This window comes from Condylura cristata, unplaced genomic scaffold, assembly GCF_000260355.1.
Source record: "Condylura cristata isolate star-nosed mole 26May11 unplaced genomic scaffold, ConCri1.0 scaffold00007, whole genome shotgun sequence".
Classification (NCBI taxonomy): Eukaryota; Metazoa; Chordata; class Mammalia; order Eulipotyphla; family Talpidae; genus Condylura; species Condylura cristata.
The window spans coordinates 23,053,162-23,076,630 of NW_004567108.1; the positions used below are offsets into that span (position 1 = coordinate 23,053,162).

General features: G+C 33.8%; 1 protein-coding gene across 2 annotated transcripts in view; it reads left to right on the forward strand.

Moving 5' to 3' along the window:
- Nucleotides 1-23,469, forward strand: part of TTC37 (tetratricopeptide repeat domain 37) — a 68,359-nt gene that overhangs the window by 39,050 nt on the left and 5,840 nt on the right. For both annotated transcript variants that reach the window (XM_012721862.1, XM_004678127.1), the window contains 10 exons: nucleotides 1,265-1,389; nucleotides 1,994-2,117; nucleotides 5,775-5,996; nucleotides 6,702-6,774; nucleotides 10,023-10,076; nucleotides 10,505-10,616; nucleotides 14,090-14,218; nucleotides 15,892-16,013; nucleotides 17,967-18,125; nucleotides 20,213-20,365. In XM_012721862.1, the coding sequence (XP_012577316.1) occupies nucleotides 1,265-1,389; nucleotides 1,994-2,117; nucleotides 5,775-5,996; nucleotides 6,702-6,774; nucleotides 10,023-10,076; nucleotides 10,505-10,616; nucleotides 14,090-14,218; nucleotides 15,892-16,013; nucleotides 17,967-18,125; nucleotides 20,213-20,365 (1,273 nt within the window). The remainder of the gene's footprint in view (nucleotides 1-1,264; nucleotides 1,390-1,993; nucleotides 2,118-5,774; nucleotides 5,997-6,701; nucleotides 6,775-10,022; nucleotides 10,077-10,504; nucleotides 10,617-14,089; nucleotides 14,219-15,891; nucleotides 16,014-17,966; nucleotides 18,126-20,212; nucleotides 20,366-23,469) is intronic.

The window sequence follows — 23,469 nt, forward strand, 5'->3', positions numbered from 1 at the left end:
CACCATCTACATCTTTATTTTTCTTTTAAAGAAAATTTTATTTATGTATATATAGAACTTGGGTACAGGCCAGAGGTGCAGGGTCAGTGAGAATATTCACCAGGAACAGAGTGGGGAGCAAAACAGGCAGATTTAGGAAGTACACTGCTGAGGGGAGCAGCAGGCGAGGAGAGGTTTGCTGTGCCTTGTGGATCACCTTTGAGCTGGGGATCAAACTCACACTGAAGTGGCTGTGGCCAGCTTGCAGTGCTGCGTCCTAACCCATTGTGCCATGAGGGAGGGCCACCACCTACATCTTTTAAGGAAATCTGCATAGTACAGGACACTTTTAACATACACATTCTCATCAAAAAGCAGTGTAAAGGCGCTCTTCACGAAAATATTTATAAAAATTTGAATTTATTGATTTTTAAATTATTTTGCCTTTGTAAAATTAATTTTAGAAGCAAAAATAGCCTCTAATTTTAGCTCCAACCCACACTCCCCAAGGTTAAGAGGTTTTATGAACTATTTTCAATGGCATATTAAAACTAGAAGCCCCTTCTCACTATAGTGAGGGATCCCAGTAAGGAGTCTCAGGAGAGTGTATCTATTTCTTGTGATAGAAGCTGAGTTTGTACAATTCTTTTTATTTTTAAATAAACAAAACAAGTTACTTTTCTATTATTAAATATCATTGTACTTCAGTATCATGTAACAATGTTTCTTTGTCAAATATAGAAAAGATATATAGTTTAGTTGGACTATTAGTTTGCCTATATGCCCTCTGAGGGGGGAAAATGGATATGCAGATCAACCATTTACCCAAAGGCTAGATACATTTGATTATCACTAAATATTTTATAACTTGTTAATAACCTCATCAAAGATTCTAGAACCATGTTCATCGGGATGATTTTAATGTGTTAAGTGTCAAAGAAATTAGAGGTCCATTTATAAGTGAACTTAAATTTTTTAAAATTGTTTTTATAACAGAATTTCAATTCAGATTTGCTCAACAAAATACACTTTGCAATTTAGCAAAATGGGTCATTTTCATGTAAAACTTAAAAGAAGCAAGGTGTGATGTTAACCCTCTGTAGTACAGCCTATTTAAACTAAGTGACATGTTTCCTATTTTGAGTCCATTTGATCCTTTCTACAGGTTTAGTACTGATAAAGTAGGTGATGATGTTAAAAGACCCTTAGTGTAATAGTATCTATAATTTTATGATATAAATCTAATTATTTTTGATACTAATAGAAGTTGTGTCTTGATGTTTAGTTCCATTGGTGAATATGATAAAGCAATCCAGGCTTTCAAGTCAATACCCCTTGAAGAGTTTGAAGACATCGCAGGTTTTGCATTGGCTTTATTTATGAAGGGGCTGTATAAAGAAAGTAGCAAAAGTGAGTATGTTACTTGAAGTTAAAAGATAACATCTTTCCACTACACACCATGGGCAGAAATACTGAGCTGGGCAACAGGTTACAGAGTTTATTAAAATCTGACTGGGAGTCAGGAATAACATGAGGCACTTATTTGGTCCTCACTTACTATGTTAATTGTATTGACTTTCTTATAATGACTCTTAATTATTATCTTCATTATTTAGATGAGGAAACTGCTATTAGAGTTGCTATTAGAATTGCATCAGAATTTTAGTGATATCTCAATGGCTGCAGGCCTCAGATTGGCTTGAAAATATTGACTCATGCCTCCCTTTGATTTCAGAACATAGACTGGAGAAATTAGATACTAATCCTAATGCCGTCTGCAGGATCACAGAACAGTTAACCAAGTTGAATTATTATATGTTTTTATTTTGTCTGAAAATAAGCAAATAAGTGTACATGATAAGAACTGTTTCCTTCTATTGAAAGTAAACAAATAATAAGATATAATTTTAATTAGACCTGTTTGGAAAATAGAATTAGAAAGGAAAAATCTCGTAGTTTTGTGAATCAAGATTGCTTTCATATTGTTTTATTTTCATTTCCAACCATTTACCAGCCTATGAGAGAGCCTTGTCTATTGCGGAATCAGAGCAAGACAAAGCCCATGTGTTGACTGCTCTGGCAATCACAGAATATAAACAAGGGAAAATGGATGTAGCCAAGACACTGCTATTTAAATGGTATGTATAATTGCCATCAGCCCTCACCTTGACCAAATCTTTACAAATTGGGTTGAATTTAGAGTGATATAAAGTGAATTATGAATTTTTTTAGGAACATCAAAGGGTTGAAACCCCTCTGGTTTTGAACTGACAGTCTCAGGTGGGGCTAGAGATAATGGCTTAATTCTTAACTCTGAGTCCATTTGATCCTTTATAACCATTCTTTGTGCTCTTTGGGTATTATTTAATTTTTTTTTAATTTTTTTTTTTAAAGATTCATTTATTTGTGCATACAGAACTGGGGTACAGGCCAGAGGCTCAGGGGTGGCGAGAGGTTTCACCAGAGACAGAGTGGGGAGCAGAACAGGCAGATGGATGAAGTACACTGCTGAGGGGAGCAGCGGGCGGGTCAGGAGAGGTCTGCCGCGCCATGTGGTCACCCCCGGGGCAGGCGGGAGTCGAACTCATGCGGAAGTGGCTTTAGCTTCTCAGTGCTGTGTCTTAACCCATTGCGCCACCAAGGAGGGCCAAGTATTATTTAATTTTTTAAGGGAGTGGTTTATTATTTGACTTAATAGGATCTTAAAAGTTAATGTGAGTGCTTAATTTATTGGCCTTGTGGCCCCAAAGAGATTTTTCTCTTCTTTCTTTATCAAATAACCTGATAAGTTAATTTAAAATTGAGCCTTTCAAAAAAATATATATATATACATATATATGCTAATTAACTTTGTAGCTATCTCTGTGCTTTTGAAATAAGTTAATAAAATAGCTGTGTATGATGCCTGGCATCTATATGCTATTAATGGTATTTTTGAATCTTCTTGAAAAATTTCTTTTGAGAATGGTAATTTCTTTAGAAACAGTAGATGATTAACTTGCTATTGGACAGGGGTTATTAATGAATACTTTATTGGCATTTTCAGAATGCTCATGGTACAATATTGCCCTGTCCTTTGCCCTTGGTAATTAGTGATATACTAGCATCTATGATTCTTGTCCTTAGACCATTTACAAATTTGTATTCTCTGAACATGTTTTATATAACCATATATATACATACCACAGGGGGTGTAAAGAGACAAAATTCCATTCACTTCCCTCACATTAGCAAAGAGAAATAGAAAAGAATTATTTATTACACAAGAAAATAACTTTAATCAATTGTAGGACAAAATATCACAATGAATAAACAAATATATAGTATTTATCCTACAGAAATTTTGAGCCATTACCATTTAATCATCCCCTCCCCTCACCCCTCAACCCCCACACACTTTGGTGGGGGTGATTTGGAGATACATGGAGGCAATTTTAGGTTTCCACAGTTATGGAGTGCTGTTTCTGGGGACAGGGATGTAACTTCCTGTTCACTAAGAGGGGTTGAAAGGGGAAATTTAGTATAGCATGGGATGATTCTGTTCCAGGAGCATGCTATATCCCAAGCTAAACACAATTATATTAGTCTTAGGTTTCTGTTTAAGACAGTTACCCAAAGTCAGTTTGAACACTGGGAGAAGTAGGGAAAGATAATAGAATATAATCTTTTGCCTATTCTCTTATGAAAAGCCCTTTATTTCCTTATTTTATGTTTCTGATCTCAGGACTCAATATTTTTTCTTTTTTTATTCAATTTTTGATTCTTAGTATGTCATCTTTCAGACGTAACAGTACGAATTCCTCTGCTTCCCACAACTTGAAATTCTTTGTCTCATCCTTATGAATTTCTTGGCATTCTTCTGTGGAACTAGTAATGTCCTCAGTACTTATTTCAGGGGAACAGGAGAAAGTTCATCATAAAAGGAGAGGGGAAGAATCCGATTACCAGTGTCATTGACTTTATTATATTAAATAACAACATGTCAAAATCCTTAACATAGCATAAGACAACATGCAGGTACTGAGCATTCGGTATTTAGCTTAAGAGGATGTTTTCATTTCAGTTGTAATTTTTGTGTGTAAATGAATATTGGAGTAGGTACGTTTTTTTCCCCCACTATTGAACCAAAGCACTTATTATAATTTCTTCGTTTATTGTTATATAGGAATTTAAGTTTTATTATTTGCTTTTTAAGTTGTATCAGCTTTTAGTGTGGCTACTTGTATTTATAAAAATATTTCTTCCATATTTGTATTCCTACTAACCCATATTGTAAAAAAGGATTACAATGGATGCTTTCAGTAAACTATTTACATCAGAGCTGCCTATGAGATTTTTGCTTTTATATCTGTTCTTCAAAGTTAAGTTCTAAACACTTTTCCTCCTTCTGAAAAACAGAAAGGCATAGTGGCAGCTATGTGTTATTTTGCAGTGTTGTAAGTACTTCTCTCCTACTTAATGAACTTTATTTTAAAAGTTTTTGAAAGTTCTTTTGCTATAGTACAACCTTTATGACTAGTATTAGAAATATTGTTTGCAGAGAGCTAAGAGTTAAAATTAATAAGATTTCCTTAAAGGTTAATAAGGATTCCTTTTATCTTCATAAAGCTAAATCTTAATTCACAGTTGAAAGTACAAAAAGAGATAAAACTAAGTGTTTGCAGATGAAATTTGTATTCTCAAATTATAAAAATATTAATTTGGAAGATTATGATCGATATAGATAGTTTTTACTATTTTTTAAAAATATTTATTTATTTATTTGTTCATACAGAGCTGGGGTACAGGCCAGAGGTCCAAGGACAGTGAGAGGCTTCACCAGAGACAGGATGGGGAGCAGAACAGGCAGATCAAGGAAGTACACTGCTGAGGGGAGCAGTGGGCCGGTCAGGTGCCATGTGGTCACCTCTGGGGTAGGTGGAGATCGAACTCATGCTGAAGTGGCTTTAGCTTCTTAGTGCTGTGCTTTAACCCACTGCGCCACCAGGGAGGGCCTAGTTTTTACTATTTTACAAAGTTTTGGTTTCAGTATCAGGGCAACTGGGCATAGTTTTCTGAGAATTCAGAAAATCAGATAATTGAGGATTTTAATTTACATCTAATTAGGATTTTATTGAAACTAAACATTTTAGCAAAAATTCTAATTATATTCTAATTATAATGACATCCAAAGAGACTAATTTATATTTGTTTGTAAAAGTTAGATATAATGGGGCCCTCCCTGGTGATGCAGCAGGTTAAAGCACAGCACCAAGAACTTAAAGCCACTTCTGCATGAGTTCGATCCCCACTTGCCCTGGAGGTGATCCACCTGGCGCGGCAGACCTCTCCTGACCCACCTGCTTCTCCTCTCAGCAGTGTTCTTCAACGATCTGCCTGTTCTGCTCCCCACTCTGTCTCTGATGAAATCTCTCACCACCCCTGCACCTCTGACCTGTACCCCAGTTACAAATAAATCTTAAAACAAAACAAAATAAACAAAAAAGTTATATATATATATATATATATATATATATGTGTGTGTATATATATATATATAAAATAATGACCAGAAAAGAAATTGGGCTATTGCTGCTTTGTGCAAAGTAATGGTACTTTTAACTGCTTCATAGTTCATGGAAATTGCTATCTGTAGAAGCCAAGGCATTTGAATTTATAGGTATCTTAAATCTGGGCTTAGTTTGGTGAATCTGTAAGTGAATTAATTGGTTTTTCTACTGAGTGTTGAATATATCTTAATAGGTACCAAGTACCAAATTCATAGCTAATAGGCAATTTATAAAATTATTTTACAGCTCTATTTTAAAGGAGCCAACCACAGAAAGCCTTCAAGCCTTGTGTGCTCTAGGACTAGCAATGCAGGATGCTACACTGTCAAAAGCAGCACTGAATGAGTTACTGAAACACAACAGACAGAAAGACAATAATTATCAGAGGTGCCTTCTTACTGCAGCAATTCATGCACTGCAGGGCCGCAGTATGGCAGTGCAGAGACAAGCATCTAAAGCTGTTCACAGGTAAGTTCTGTGCTTCTGAATTTTGGATCTAATATACTTTGTAATTTATTAGGAATATAAAATGAGGCAAGCACATATATTTGGAACCAACTTGTAGTTTTATGTAATTAGCACTAGGTAATTCGCTAAAATGTATTTCACCTGTAAAGCTTCTTGAAATGAAAAAGAAAAGGACAGAAATTTTGCCATTATTTAGGTTAAGGTTCCACACTGGTTTTCATGAAAGCCCTCACTAAGTCTCAAGATTATTAGGTATATGATACTGAACAGTTTGTTGGTTTTAGAATATTTAGGCTGCTAACTATTCATTACTGTGTTCAAAATTTGTAGACTAATATGCTGTTATCACTATCAAGAATGGCTATTTTTAGCAATAATAGTATGCATCTGTAGATTGTTTTCCTTTCATAGTTTTCTTTGAACACAATGTATGCTAAATTTCCTTAACCTTTCTTAATTAGACCTTATTACGTGTAACATCTCATCCCTAACTTTTCCTTCATATTTTCATAGACTGTTATTGTATAGGAGATGCAAGATGTTTTTTAAAAAATTGAGACTCCACCAAAAATAGACCATTAATATGAACTTTTTTTTGATTACTCAAAGGTTTTAATCATTTGAGTATTAAATGTTGCTTGCTTGTACTTTTTATAGTTTAAGTAACTCTCATCCTAAGCCCTCTGCTTTTGACGATCTCTATAGTAACCCGGCTGATCCTGCTCTGTGGTCTTTGTTGTCTCGAGTGGTTGCTCAGTATGCTCAAAAAAATGCAAAGGTGAGTCATGTTCTCAATCCTGGCAGGAAGATAAAATAATTTGTGATGGGATAAATAATGTAATTTCCAAGCATTCACATCATCATTCTGAAAAATAATTAACTAGTACAGCCGGGGAGATCTGTTATTTAACCAGGCTTTTCACTAGTCATTCAGTAGTAGTACATTGTGTTTCTTCCATGAGACTGTACTGTGCTTAATGTTATGGAAGATACAAAGAAGTAGGTGGACACTTTTTAAAAATAACATAGTAGTTTATTTTTACATCATTTTGTGCATTTTTCCATCTCAGTTGTAATCCCCTTGGGCTTCCCATCACCAAATCACCCATGTGCCATCACTGTAGTCCAGTGCATTTCCCTCCCCCCACTGTTTTTGGTCCCAATCTCCACACCACCCCCATAAATTGTCTCTGATATATTACTGTTCATTATTATTATTATTATTTTCTTGCCTGGTCTGTTAGACTCCTGCTATGAGTGAAACCAATTGGTATTTTCCCATAAGAGTTCTTTCTGGCTTATCTCACTAAGCATGCTCTTTTCCAGCTCCATCCATGTTGCTGCAAAACATATGTGTTTACGTTTTTGGTTGCTGAGTAATATTCCATTGTGTATATGTACCATATCTTTTTTTTTTTTTTAAAGATTTATTTATTTATTTGTGCATACAGAACTGGGGTACAGGCCAGAGGCTCAGGGGCGGTGAGAGGCTTCACCAGAGACAGAGTGGGGAGCAGAATAGGCAGATCTACGAAGTACACTGCTGAGGGAAGCAGCGGGCGGGCCAGGAGAGGTCTGGCTCGCCATGTGGTCTCCTCCGGGGCAGGCTGCAGGCGGGAATCGAACTCATGAGGAAGTGGCTTCAGATTCTCAGTGCTGTGCTTTAACCCGCTGCGCCACCAGGGAGGGCCAGTACCATATCTTTTTAATCCAGTCATCTACTTTTGAGCATTTGGGCTGCTTCCATGTCTTTCCAATTGTAAATAAAGCAGCAGTAAACATGGGGGTGTAAGGGTCTTTTTGAATCAGTGTTTTTGTGTCTTTTGGGTAGATACCTGGGAGTGGGATTTCTGGGTCATATGGAAGCTCCATGTTTAGCAGTTTGAGAAACCTCCAAACAGTTTTCCATAGTGGTTATACTAGTTTGCATTCCCAAAGGTGGACATTTTTTAACACATGCATATTATACTAATAGCTGTATAATAAGGTAAATGCTTATAATGTTGCCATTTAGTACACATTAGCTATTATGCATTTGCATCCCAAAATATAGTTTGATAAAAGCTCCACAAATATAAAGTGAGAATTAGAGTACTGCTAATGTCTAAAACTGTAAATCTAAACATGAAGTCATTGATGTTCTGCAAATGTCATTATATGCTATATTTTAGTTCCTACCATGAATATATTTTCAGGAATCTGTAAAGACTTTTTGTTAACTTCTATGGTTAATATTTCCTTTCAGTTTCCTTAACTATTAGCTAAGCATAATAGTAACTAGTATGTATATATATATGTATATATTTTTTAACTAGTATATTTTAACACTTACTCTAATAATTCTATCATCTAATAATTCTGGTATCTGTAGGTTTGTGGGTCTGTTTCTGTTTGTCATTCCTACTGCTTTTCACACATTGTGGCTTTATTTCTTTGGTTTGTCTGATTGTGTGTACTTGTAAACTATTTTTCAAATGACATAAGGCCTGCTTAAGGTTCCTTTCTGTAAATTGTACTGATTTCTGGCATGTGCTTAGGAGCCCCACCAATCTGAAGTCACCTTAAATTTGAGGCTTTTATATACCAAACAGGTACAAAAATGTGTTGGAGTCTTATGGCCATTGGAAACCTAGTTTACTTCTTACTTACTAGTAACTTGAGGGTGTAACCATTGGGAGTCTCAGTTTATTTTGATATAGCTTTCCTGTATGTTACCCTCCTTTTCATGAGCTCTGGGCTTTAATTTGTATTACCACTAGTCCATGAGGTCTTCTGAATGAAAATTCAAATGTTATGATCTGCAGATGGCAGAAATGACTTCCTTCCCCTTTACTTCTCTGAACTTCAGTTTTACTTTTTAGTTATGGTCTGGTAAGTTTTCAATACTTGTCAATTAGTGCTTTTAAGATGCATGTTTTTTTTTTAATAGTTTATCCTAATGCTCCTCAAATATTAATGTGCAAATGAAATCACCTTACAGTCTTGTTGTATTACAGATTCTAAGTCAGTAGGTATGGGCAGGCTCTAATAGTATTTCTAACAACCTCCCAAGGAATGTTGATGGTAACAGTGTATAGACCATGGAATCACAAAGTTCTTCTTACATTTTTAGGGGATCACTGTGATTTGCCATTGGAGTGAACACTTATTAGGTGTCAGCTACTGTGCTAAGTGTTTTTATACATTTTGTTATTTAATCCCAACAAACAATGAAGTAGTTGTAGTTATTGTCCATTTTATACAGAAGGACACTTGAGACATAGAGATTAATTAGCTTGTGCAAAATCACATTTAGTTCAGGTGATGGGTCATACAGATCTAACTCCTGAATCTTCATTCATTCTGTTTTGTTGCCTTCTATTTTATATTGAAGTATTTTTTGAAAGTTAACTCTTAACTTTTTTATATATTACATGGTTTTTAAAACATTTCCACTATATTTGTATAGCATTTCTATATCTGAAATGAAGAGTACAGTATACTTCTGATTTAAATAATTCACTTTCTCATCCACATAAAATATCTAAATGAATTTTTTAAAATAGGGATTTTATATCAACTTTATGAAAACTATGATGCTGTAGATATTTTTCTCATTTTTAGTATTGATTTTATTATTGAAGTACATGACTGGATGTATATTTCACTCGGTCATTTGACTAGGAACCATAGAATTTTTCAAAATACTATATTTTATGCAGTAAAATTGTTAGTTCTGTGATTTCCCTTTTTCTTTTAGTTGAATTTTCATTTTGTTAGAAAATGTGTATATTTTAGTGCCACTGTAAAATTTATAACTTTTTAGACTTTAGAGTATTTTGAAAGTTGACACAATTATAGTAGAAAAGATTTATAACAATATTAAACTAATCTTTTAAACACAGTATATTGGTATTTAAGGATTTTAGAAGTTGTGAATATGATAGACTATCTTAAATGACTTAATGGAAAGATTTTTATCTGTCTTAATTTGTACTATTCCATGAAAATTTACACATTTATCTAAATAATTATTTTCTACTTTAGGGAGGTGCTGTCGCTGGAAATGTGGGTCATGTTCTGGACTCAAATCATGGAAAGGTAAGTTTCATCCAGCCCCCCCCAAAATGTCCTATTTATTAAATAATATTATTGATGAAAGAATAAAATAATCTGTAAGTTTAGGGATTATGTCATAATCAATATCTTTCTTTTATGAAAATTTTCGTGCTCAAACTAAAAACCAACCCTAGACATCTGATTCTAGAATTGAGATCATCAGAGGGGGTGAGGTACGGTTGACTGCAGTGTGTGGAGTAGGCCCAGTGTATTCTGGTGGCAAACAGTTGGTGGTGAGTGTGTGTGGTAACAAACGTCTGAAGAGATTCCATCCTATATGTCTCAATAATACAGTGTCATAAATCAGTGTTACTTCAAATCAAAAAATTAAAATCACTCATTGCAAAAAATAAAAATAGACCCCAGAGCTGTAACAAGAACTATTTAACACCCTTCTGTTCTCCATGTAGAAGGCATTAGTGTACACTGCAGTAAATCAGTTGGCCATGGGAAGCAGTGCAGCAGAGGATAAAAAAAATACTGCACTGAAGACCATTCAGAAAGCAGCTCTTCTTTCTCCAGGTGAATATCTATTTTATCGACTGAAATTCTCTCCATTTTGCATTTGTGACGTATGGGAACAAAGTATATATTTTCATGAACTAAGGGAGGTTTAGAAACATATTTTAAGATATTATTTGATTATCTGTATTTGGCTACTGATAATATTTAGTCAACTATTAAAGAAGGCTAGAGGGAAGATCTGCTTAAAGATACTTTATTACCTGTTATCTCAAAATTTCAATCATGTATTTTCAAGATTTAGTTTTATATGATTCCCACCATTATGGTTCTATAAAGTTTACCTGTAATTACTAAGCTACTTAATAATGTATATGTCGTTAGCTTCTTGAAGAGTAGAGATACAGCTTCTGTGGTAACTTAGAAATGCCAAGGTGATAGCTTCACTTGATACAGCTTTTTTTAGATTTGGTCAACTGATCACAAAAGATAGTAAGAAATTGCCTATGACTGTATCAGCATGCTTCTTCACTATTGGTGAAGTGTTTTAGAAAATGGGAATGTCCAGCAAAACAGGGCTATGAGGTTGATTTTCAAATAATATTATTTATTTTACTTTTGTACTTTTTAAAATAATATAATAGTTTATTTTCATATCATTTTGTGCCATTTTCCATCTCAGTTGTAATCTCCGTGGGCTTTCCATCACCAAATCACACGTGTGCCATCACCTTAGTCAAATAATATTATTTTTTAATATGAAATTGAGCATTAAAAGATTTGTTTTCCCAGAGCACTTCAAACATTTACTAGATCAGAATGCAATAGGTTTTTCCCAGTTACTCTTGGCAAACAAATTGTGCAAACATGTTCAATGCTATCTTCACAACAAGTTATAAAGACCCTAGTAAATTGCAAAATACATTTCAGAAGTGATTTGATAAAACAGAGCAGTACCCTATTGTTTATTCTTATTTTCATTATTGAAATAGTTCAAAGAGAGACTCTAAACATTTAGATTTGTCTCTGTTATACATTGGATAGGTTTCTGAATTTTGAAGATACTCTCCAGCATGTATAGACTCAGAATGAGAATTCTTAAGTAGTGTGATAGATCTATTTTTGTCTTTGATTGTATAACAGGCATGAACTTTGGAAAAGGAAGACTTCCCAAAGTCTTCTTTAATGATCTCTTTCTCATTTGCCCATATTCCCCAGAGGGAAAACATGCAAGAAAGCAGAGTCATATAAATTGTTTACAACAGGGATTGAATGACAAGATGAGTGCCTGTTTGAGACATGTTGGAGTCCAGTCAGAACTGTAGTGATGTGTAGTAGCATATAGTCTCGTAAATCTTTAAACAAAGTACAGTCTTGACAGATGCTATTCTAAAGAATCTTCTCAGAAATTTAAATACATCCCAAGGATTCAGATTTGGATGGAAGGAAATACAATTTCTACTAGATTAGTGTTATATAAGATTCAGTGTGTTTAACAAATTAGATAGAGAAATTTTTAGGTTTGTAGCTTTATAATGTATGCATAATTATATTACTTTGTTCCACAGGGAATGTGAATTGCTGCTATCTATGAATGAGTTTATGAACATAGCAATTCTTCTGAATAGTTACAGAAGAAATTGCTGAGAGCTAATATCCATCCTCCCTGCCAAAATTTAAAATGTAGAATACCCTTAAAATACCTGAAGATATATATCACTTAATCTTAAAAGTAAGAAAATATTCAGAAATCCTACTTTAGGATTTTAGACCTGATGGCACCTCAGCTATCATCTAGTTCATTTGCCTTATAGAAGAATGAGTCCCAAAATAAAAAATAAACACACACTTTATTAGTGGCATTGTGATACCAGAAACCCAGTGTCTAAGACTCAAGTATGAGAGTCTCAAATATTGAGACCAAGACTTTAAGATCTAAAACTCAGTCATGTGCCTTTTGTTTTATAGTAATTAGTTCTCATCATGAATTATAGTGGTCCATATTCCCTTATTCTGGAGTTTGATTATATATTTTTTTAAAGATTTATTTATTTATGCATACAAAGCTGGGGTACAGGCCAGAGGTGCAGGGGCAGTGAGAGGATTTACCAGAGACAGAGTGGGGATCAGAACAGGCCGAGAGACGAAGTACACTGCTGAGGGGAGCAGCGGGCCGGTCAGGAGAGGTTTGCTGCCTTACCAGGGAGGGCCCTGATTATATCTTACACTATCTTATATCTTATACTGAAAATAAGGTGGTCATTTTCTGGAGCAGAAATTATTTTGTAATACAGAGGTATATATTTAATTTTTTCATAATGTTTTTTGTCTGCATAAGACTTTTAATGATTCTTAGATAAACTCTTACCAGGAATAATGGTAATTTGTAAGATATATATATAGTGTACATATTTAATAATATGTACTATAATAGTAGCACATCTACATAATAATAGTACATATATAATAGTACAAATATAATAGTATAATAATAGTAATATTTAGTAATACATCTGTGAAGTCTGAAACATATAGTATATATATACTATACTATATGTACTATATACATATACATATATATGTATAGTATATACTATATGTACTATATATATATATATTTCAGACTTTTCATAGATGTATTACTAAATAGGTCAGTTAGATAAGAAAAAATACTACACTAAAGCTAAAATATATAAATGACTACACTGTTAAATAACACCCCCTGGTGGGATTTATAATTATTCATTTGTTTTTTTTAAGTGACAGGACTAAAATAATACCATTGAAGTGAACTTCAAAATATGACTGATAAAAGACCAAACAAATGAAAAAAAATCTAAGTTCCAGATTCCCAAAAGCTTCTTTTCCTAACTAACTTTTTCTAAAAGAGAACTCAGCATTCATAATTTTTTTCTACTTACATTTTCACTGCTATCATCATTCCCTGAACTGTTATCATGGTCTCAAGGAAGGAATGAAATCGCAAAGGAACAAAAGGCTGTACGGTGATAGAATTGCTTGACTTGGAATGATGAAGGGACTTTCATGTTTGATTATATTCAGACAGATAAAATAATAGTTTTTTGTCTTGTCTTTACAAGGCAATCTTCGATTCAGGTTTTTTAGGGACTGAGAAGTTGTGTTATCTTGTTTTTATAACTGAGTTTTTAAAAGAGGACTTGATTGAAGGTGAAGATGAGTGTCATATTTGTTATTGTCCAGTGAAAGTGAAAATAATAACCTTTCCACAATAGCATGGTACTCAGGTGCCTGGGCAAACCTGCCAAGGAAGAACTTAATAGGATATTTCTTATCCTCTGATGTGTCTGCAAAAAAATGACAAAATTTGAAAGGTGAATATAGTAATATATCTTCTGAAGACAAGTATTTACTTTTCCTTTAGGAAATTGGGATTTCCTAGAGATTCAGTTCCTTTTTTTTTTTCAATTTGTAAATTCCGACTCATATTTTAGAAGCTTTTTAGCAACAAGTTGATGTAAATTCGATTGCTAACTCTTATTTCATATGTACAGATGATCCTGCTGTCTGGGCTGGGCTCATGGCAGCTTGTCATGCTGATGATAAGTTGGCTTTAGTGAACAACACTCAACCAAAAAGGACGGATTTGTACTTAGCACTGTTATCTGCTGTTGCTGCTTCAAGTAAGTCAAATAAAGCATTTTATATATGATAAATTTGGGGTAAAGTTCTTAGAACTATATTGCCAAAAGGTAGTGTACAAACCAAGAAGTATATTAGCCCTAAAATAAAAGCTGCTATGGTCTCGTCTAATAACTTAAAAAGAAAGCTTGAAAAGCTCAAAATCACTTTCAAGAAGCTTAAATGCATATAAAATGAGGTTCAAGTATACTTGTAAGAGTACAAAATTACCCCGCATTCAATGAGGTAATATTGACAATGTCTGGTATCCCGTGAAAATGTTACTAGTCACTAAAGAAACGGAAAATACCTCCTATGATGAGGGGAAAAAATGAACCAGTAAAAACATATCCACAAATGACATACATCTCTTTAAAATGGTGATCTGTACCTCTAAATCATACACAGTGTTGTAGACAAATGTTACCTCACTATAAAAGAAACAAGCAAACAAATAAAACCTAAGGTACCATTTAAAATTAAAAAAAAAAAAAATTAAAAAAAAGAATGACTTCACTGGTGAATTCTACCAAATGTTAATGAAGAAATAATGCCAATTTTGTATAAACTTTTCCCAGAAAATTGAAAAGGTGGCAATATTTCCTAATTTCCTCTATGAGACCATCATTACCCTGCTATCAAAAACAAAGACAAGAAAACTGTAGACTGGCATCACTCAAGAACATAGCTGCAAAAGTCATATTAAAACTTTAGCAATTCTAATCAAACAATGCATAAAAAATGTAATTCATCATGATGGAGTAGGTTCTATTCTAGGAATGCAAGGTTGCTTTAATATTTGAAGATGAATATAATATACCCTATTAACAAATATGAAAAAAGGCAGACAATGCATTTATACTTTATGATTCTATTTATATGAAATTTTAGAAAGAGCGAATTGACATATTGTAACTGGTAACAACTTGAGGTTGCCTGGGGACAACTTGAGGTTGCCTAGTTTCTTACAGAGGTAAGAAAACTAGGCTAGAAACAGAAGTGATTATAAAGGAGAAAATTTTTGATGAGGAGAAATACCATCATTATCTTTATGGCTCCAGTTCATCAAATTGTGCAATTTGATTATGTGCAGTTAATAGTATGTTACTGTCATAAAGATAACCTTTAATTGTTTTCAATAAATTAATTTTACTGGAGATATAATGATTTTTTTTTAAGATTTATTTATTTATTCATATAGAACTGGGGTACAGGCCAGAGATGCAGAGGGTGAGAGGATTCACCAGAGACAATTGCAGGGAGCAGAACAGGCAGATCAACGAAGTACACGGCTGAGGGGAGCAGCGGGCGGTTCAGGAGAGGTCTGCCACGCCATGTGGTCACCTCCGGGGCAGGACGGAATCGAACTCATGCGGGAGTGGCTTAAGCTTCTCAATGCTGTGCTTTAACTCGCTGCGCCACAAGCGAGGGCCGATATAATGATTTTTTATGTAAGACACAAGTATATAAAGTCTTCATAAATATTCCTACCATGAAACTTTTCAGAAACTTTTGTCATGTGAACATAGTTTATGGTATTCCAATAGTACATGTGAGTTCCAAAAAGCTTTCTATTCATGAGACAACTAATTGTAATACTTTTTAGCAAGTAATCACTCCTCTTAAAACACATTGTAAAATGCAGAAGAAAATAATATTGCATTTTTGCTTTCAGTTAAAGACAGAGAAGTCTTCAAAAATTACAACCAGTCTCTAGAAATGTGGTCTCTATCCCAAGCTGTCACTGGTCTAATAGCCACAGGAAGGATATCAGAAGCTGAAGCCCTGTGCACCAAGGTATTACTATCGAGTTGAGCACTAAGATTCATGGATTCTTCTTCTATTTGGAAAATTACTTCAAAAATAGAGTGCATGTTATTTTTAGATCATAGGCTGGTGGTAGAGATGATGATGGTGATGTGATCATACCCAGCAGTTACTGAATACTTACACCAAGCCAGTCACTACAGTAGCATTTTGTATTTGAATTCTACAATTCTATAACATAGATATTTAATATTATTCACACTATCTAAATTAGAAAACTAAAATTTAGAAAGGGTAAGTAATTTGCACAGGAGTTCAAAGCTACAAATTGATAGAATTGCTCTTTGAGCTCATATTTGTCTTTCTCTAGGGCTCACACACTTAGTAAATCCATTTTGATACATTAAGAAGGCAGTTTTTTTCCCTTTGATTTCTGATGGCTCCTTTCAGAATGTCATGTTTTCCATAAATATTTTCCGGATACTAAATCATAGAGAATGGCAGAAGTTAAGTGGGTAACTGAATTACTTGGTGAGTTTTTGTATGCCTGAATTACAGATACTGTGAATAAATTTCTAGCACATGGTAGAGGCTCAATAAATATTGATTAGCAGATCACTTTCATAAATCTACTTAGAAAAGTGGGTAAGAAGAATTTTAAATATCACTTTTTCTAAAACCATAGTATTTCATAAATGCTATTAGGGAAATAGCATTTCTGTTGTCTTCTAAAAAGGTTTGCCAAAAGATCTGTGTAAATTTTACAGAGGAAGAAGGGATCTTTGAAGATAATTTTGGTCCTTAAATTCTCTGAAAATCAAAGTAATAAATATTCTCTTATTTAAGAATTTCATCCAAGTTTAGAAAAGTTAATATTATACAGTGAATATTTAGTAAGCATAAATCAGCAACTGCTATGTTATCTGTCAGAAGAAGGGATATTTTTATACCTTCCTTGTCATTTTGTTGTTCTAATCTCAGAGGAAGAAGCTATCATTTTAGAAATAAATATACTTAAGACTATGACATAATTAGTAAAATATGTGATAAGTATGTTATTGAAGAGTAAACAATAAAGAAAGAAATATAGTCATGATGTCTGAATGCCTGATATGTTCTGAGAAATGTATTCTTAGGTGATTTTGTTGTTGTGTGAATATCATAGGGTATAATAACACAAACTTAGATGACAGCCTCCTGCATACCTAGGCTTTATGATATAGACTGTTGAAACCATAGTTATGTATATAGTCTGTTGTTGCTGACTAAATGTCATTAAGAAGCACACAACTATATTAAAACAATAGTGGAAGACTGTTTAGAGAACTCTTTTTTTCCACATATATATATGGAAGTATATATATGTATATATGTATACATGCACATGTATGCATGTATATATGTAAGTATACATACACAGCACAATGATGTTTGTGTCAGCATGCTTTAGGGCAAAAATAATAGGTAGGGGAGGTGGGTGAATGGGTTGTTTATCTGCTTGCCAATATGTAAAAAGTCTGTAAATCTGTCTAGAGTAAAATCTACAATGAATATCTATTAAGAGGTTGAGAAAGGAAAAAATTTTAGAAAAAATGTTAACTCTTCGCTTGTGATAGAGTATGGCTTTTTCCAAAAAGGAAGTATTGGCCTTCATTTTTAACTTCATATTTCTTAGTTCATTTGTTTCTGTTTAAAACCTAAATTTTTCAAGAATTTCACCGTGAATATACCAAGTCAAATGAATACAATAAATCTAAAATAAGTGACTTACTTATAAGCAATAATAATAGCATTACTGATTTAAAGATTATATAAATACAAAGTTTCATAGCTCTAAGATGTTTGGTTTTATTGATTTTGCCATTGTGCTTGTTTACCTTTTAATGAAGAAAAATTTAAACATCACCTTTTTCCCCCTAACATGGAGAATAGCTCAATTTAAAAACCTATCTGATATATTTTTATTCGGGGCTTAATTTTTAGAATTTAAAAAGTAATCCCGATCAACCAGCTGTTATCTTACTTTTGAGACAAGTTCAGTGTAAAGTTCTACTGGAGTCACAAAAGCCTCTTCCAGATGCTGTACTTGAAGAACTGCAAAAAACAGTCATGTCCAACTCAACTTCTGTTCCAGCTTGGCAGGTACATTCTCTCATTTCTAATATGAATCTTAAAACACTTGATGACATTAGTTAGGTAAGGGAATATGCTTCCTTTTTATTTGTTTTGCCTTGAAAATATCTCTCATTTTCAAGACTATTGTGACTAGAGGAACTAAGAAGTAAGTACTAATTTAGGATTTGCAGCTATAATGCTCAAAACTTTAATTGTTCATTATACATTTCTTATTAAAACAAAGCTGAAATGCTATCTTGTACATGGTGTTGTTATAAGAGAGTAGAAGAGTTATAAGCATAATAAGTTTTTATAATAAAGTTATTTTAATGATGTTTAACTATCTTTGGGGGGGGGTCTATAATAAGTCCTCACTTAATATTATCAATAGATTCCTTGAAACTGTACCTTTTAGTAATCAACATGTAATGAAGCCACCTTGAGTGAAACAATGTTATTCAAGTACCTGTTGTGCCTAGTTTTTCCTTAGCTACTTAACAGGTGACTTGTTATACTGGGTACCAAGATTATACTGGGTATTTATTGTTTTTAGAACTAGTTATTTTCAAATAGATGCCAATCTCAGTAGAGTTCTTTTAGCTGTATAAAATATACAGTGATCACTCTTTGCTTTATTCTTAAACTGATATTAAGATACAAAAAACACACGGTACTTCCTCCTGTGCGCCAGAGAAAACATCAAAGGGTCTTTTTGCTGTAGATTTTACAGAAGCTTATTTTCCTGCAATTTTTTCTTTTTGATGTTTTATTCTATCATCTTTCGGATGTTGCTACTTATTAAAAGGATGGTATAAAATGGTTGGCTTATGCAAACTAAACCTCCATTTTACTATAATCCTTGAAGAAATATAGTGCTTTTCCCCTCTCATTTACCTTATGAGAGTTCAGATACCTTAATTCTAAGGTGGACTGTATATTGATGGTCTCATATTTTTTTTTTTATCAAGGAAGAAATACTTTGTCAAACTAAAAGGAAAAAATTAAAGGATAAATTTCATAGTAAGTGAACTCCTGGTAGTGTACTATATAATTCACAAAGTATAGAGTATAAAAATCTTAAAAGAACTGTTCACTACCATTTTATATATAGTATATACTTTTTAAATGATTACCTTATATTGAGTAACAGAACATGTCTGGCAATCTAGCTTCCACCCCCATGCCTCTCTCTTTATTTTTCCCCCTCCAAAGAGGGGCTAATCTTTAGTCTAACTTCCATTACTTCTGTCTAGTTATACCTGTTTTTAAACTTCATGTAAGTGGAGTACCTTTGTACCTGATTACTTTCATTCAACAGCATGTCTGTGAGATTGATTTAATTGTTTTATGGAGTCATAGTTATCTTTATTTCATTTTAAGAATGCCTTGTAGCACATACCACTTTTATCGTTGATGGGTATCTGGATTACTTCCAGGTTTTGGCTATTGGGATGAATGCTGCATTGTCTACCCTGGGCTATGACTTATGGTTAGTTATGTGACATGTGTGTGTTTACCTCAGTAGATCCTGTCAAATGGTTTTCTAAAATTCATGTTCCCAATTCGTATTCCCACCAGTAGTATATGAGCATTCCTGTTGCTGATAGTACTAGGTGGTGGTTATTTGCTTTCTATTTTAGTGGATACATACATGATAGTATTTTGTGGTGTGGTGGTTTTAACTTTTCTTTCTGTGTAATTGTGTCCAAATGTAGAGTGTAATATCTTCACATTAAGCTAACACTTTTGTCATAAAATAATTTACTTTACCTCTTGATAGTTCCTGTCTGTGTTGTTAGATGTTAAGACAGGTATATAAACTTTCAACAGGTATATAAACTTTCTTTTGGTCAGAAGTTTATACCTGTTTACACACTGATTTTTGATCTTTGGAGATTTTTGCCATCTTTGGTGATTTTTTAAAACTTCAGACCAAGTTAGCCTGTTGCTAATGGGCAGGATAGCAGCTTCTTTTTGACCTGTGATTTTTGGTTTGGTGCACAAACATGACTAATAAATAAAGATTTTGGTTTCATCAAAGCCTATTGAATCTTGAAAGTGGCGTGCCAGACCATATACCAAATGCAAATCTTTGGGCTCTTTCTGTTCTTCAGTGGCTTGCACATGTATATCAGTCCCAAAGGATGATGGGTGCTGCAGAGATGTGTTACCGGAAAAGCCTGCAAGTAGCATCCCAGCAGGGCAGTTGGAGTGGGAAGCTCTCAAGTCTGCTGAAACTAGCATTGCTTGCATTAGAAGTCTGCATGGTAAGATCATGTTTAAATATGATCATGAAAATTTATTATTTTGTTGTTCTATAAGGCAAAAGCCTGCTATATAGTAGTAGTCTATGGTGTTCTCATTGTTTCATTAATTTCTGGGGTGGCCTCTTAATAGACTATTGGCCCTCAAAGTAGCTCCATAATATACAAACAATATCCTGATAAGGTTTTTATTGTTTAGCATTCTACTCATAGCTAATTACATTACACTATAACATTAAAGTTTTTTAACACATTGCTAAAAGTAGTTAAGTTGCATGTTTGATTCCATTGATAGCAAAGTAGAAATACTCCAGCTTGTCATCTGTTTCATCTGCGACAAAGATGCCAATAATTTCCATTTTAGTAATTTCTCAGTAAAATTTGACATTCTGTAAGAGGAACTTCTAGTAAATTTTGACTTTATATGCTGTTTTTTATACCACATTTATATTAATCTAGAGTTCTTTATGGTAATGTGGAAAAGTCTTCAAGATAAATGTTTTAAGTGGGTGTATGGGGAGCTTGTGGGGGAAATGGAGGATGTCAAACTCCCCAACAGTTTGTCATGATTTCCCATATTCCCTAAGTGGGTGTATGTGTGATATATATTTTTAAGAGCATGTCTCTAAATATATGCTCCGTGTGTGTGTGTTTTTGTGCATACATGCTCTTATAGGCTTATAGAAAGATATTAAAAAAAAATTCAGTGGCTATTCCTTTGCAGAAAAACACTGGAGATCTTTAAGAGATGGTGAGAAGAGTTTTTTTAATTTCAAACATTTTGATAGTGTTTGTTTTTTTTAAACATAGGCATGTTACTTCTGTAATGAAAAGGTAATGATTTTTTGTTTTACATGATTAGATGAAATTGTCTCAGACAGCCCTGACATGGCTTATGCTTTTGCCATAGTAAATTCAATGCCAATCTTATTTACTTGATTTTACTAATATTTTGACAAAGAAATGTAAGAATGGAGATTATTTTTTGGCTTTGATGCTTTCGTTGTAAAGCACATTTAAGAACTGCTTAGGTCAGGGACCATGTTTTATTCTTTCCTGCCTTGCTTTGCTACCTAAGTCCACAAGAAGTGATTTTTGAATGAATGGGTGAATAAAAATGTAATCAAATTTGAGGTAATTTGCATGATAAGAAATGGTAGTTAATGGTAATTGTGGACTACCAAACATTTTGGTAATTTTTTGTCCCCATTTGTACAAGTATCTATGATACTGGTAACTGGTGAACTTTGGAAACTATAGACATTACCTGTACTTTTTATTGAATATATGTAGTAAAGAAGTAGATATCCTTTTAGTCTAGCATCATATACTCATTAACAAATTATTTAATGTTGTGTTTTTTTTGTTCTTAATGTTGAAAAATTAAATCTGACTTGGAGTAAAATAATAATAGCAATAATAGTAGCAAATGTATATATCCCTTGGTTTGTATGATTATACAAGTGTTTTACACATGCTAATTTGTTTAATAGTCACAATGGCCCTATTTTACAGATGAGAAAATTAACTTGCAGTTTGGTAGCACCTTATATACCTGCCCCCCATCCCACTCACACTGCTACAAAATTATTTTCTCTAAAAGCCTGATTCTCCCATTAGAGCCATTTGAACCCTGTTTTTTTTTTACAATAGTGGATATAATATCTACTTTGCCTCCTGATAGCTCATATATCAAATGAAATAACATGAACAAATAAAGCCCTTGTAATCCTTAAAGCATTATTCAAATCTAATTTATGCTTCTTACAATATTTGACAGCCAGTAGTTGTTATAGGGGAATAGCGGAATGAGTGGGCAGGATGGAAGATGGAGGGAGGTGGAGGGAGCAAAGGAGAGCTGAGGCAACAAGGAATAGGAACACTAGAGTTTGTTTGGAATGAAGGAAGCCAGGCTGGGGATATATTAGGGTAGGTTGCAGGAGGGCCCAGAGGAGTGAGGTGATCTCAGCAGAAAGCTAGATTGCAGCAGGATGTGGAGCAGAACGAGTAAGCTGGTAAGAGGAAGAGAGTGCGCCCATCCACTTTCTTAAAGCTGCGGATGAGCAGGCCTGGCTTCACCGGTGTGTGTCATGTGCCTTTCCCAGGGCCCCACAAGTGGCTAAGTACAGCTGCTGTGGTGAAGTTCTTAATCATCTTTGAACAAAGAGCCCTTCCTTTATTTTATGCTGGTCCCACAGATTACATAACTGGACCTGCAAATAAGATCCCATTCCTGGGATGTTGGGAATCTCATAAAACCAACACGGTCTGGATGAGAAAAAGCTTTATATAACTTGTCATGCCTGGAGAGCTAACACCACCTTATAATAACAGTAATCAAATCTAAACTTCTGATATTTCAGCAGGGATCTGAAAATACAATGATTAGGAAAGGGCTGGGATGTTGAGGAGAAGGAACAAGCCAGCTGCTGCTATCTGTAGCTATCCCTGTAGCAGGGAGCGGAGAAGAAAGGGATGGAGGTCAAAAAACCTTTAAGTAAAAATGGGAGTATTGAAGAGAATATTCTAATTAAGATTAAGAAAGGTAGGTCTAAGACTTTTAGGACCTTTCCACTTACATTGAGGGACAGAAGATAGTGACTTAAAAAATATAATGGGAGGTAACAATTAGTGCATTTTAATTGCATTTTTCAATATACCAGTTACAGATTGAAATCTTTTCTTATAATCTTTAAGCTTAGTTTACATAATGCTTTATATGACTTCTTAGAATTTAGAAATGCATTACAAAATCATCTAATACAAATTTCTATTATTGCCTTTTTAAAAAATCAGAAATAATTTTGTTAGTGTGGACTTTGTCCTATTTTCAGCTACTCCATCCAAGTTAACCATTGTTTTTGTCTGTAGACGATGCCTCACAAATCTATCCTCTGTTTTCAAATTCATTATCTTTATAACTTCCTCTTCTTTTATCACAAATTATAACTGCCTGTATTGCACTCAGAGTTTATTGCTCCAACTTTGTAATAATTTAATGTTTAAAATGGACTCTATATTGACTCATTGTATTGATTTTTCAAAAGGTATATTATAGGTTCCTGTAGTTACGAATTCTTGGTTACAATTTGATATATATATTTTTT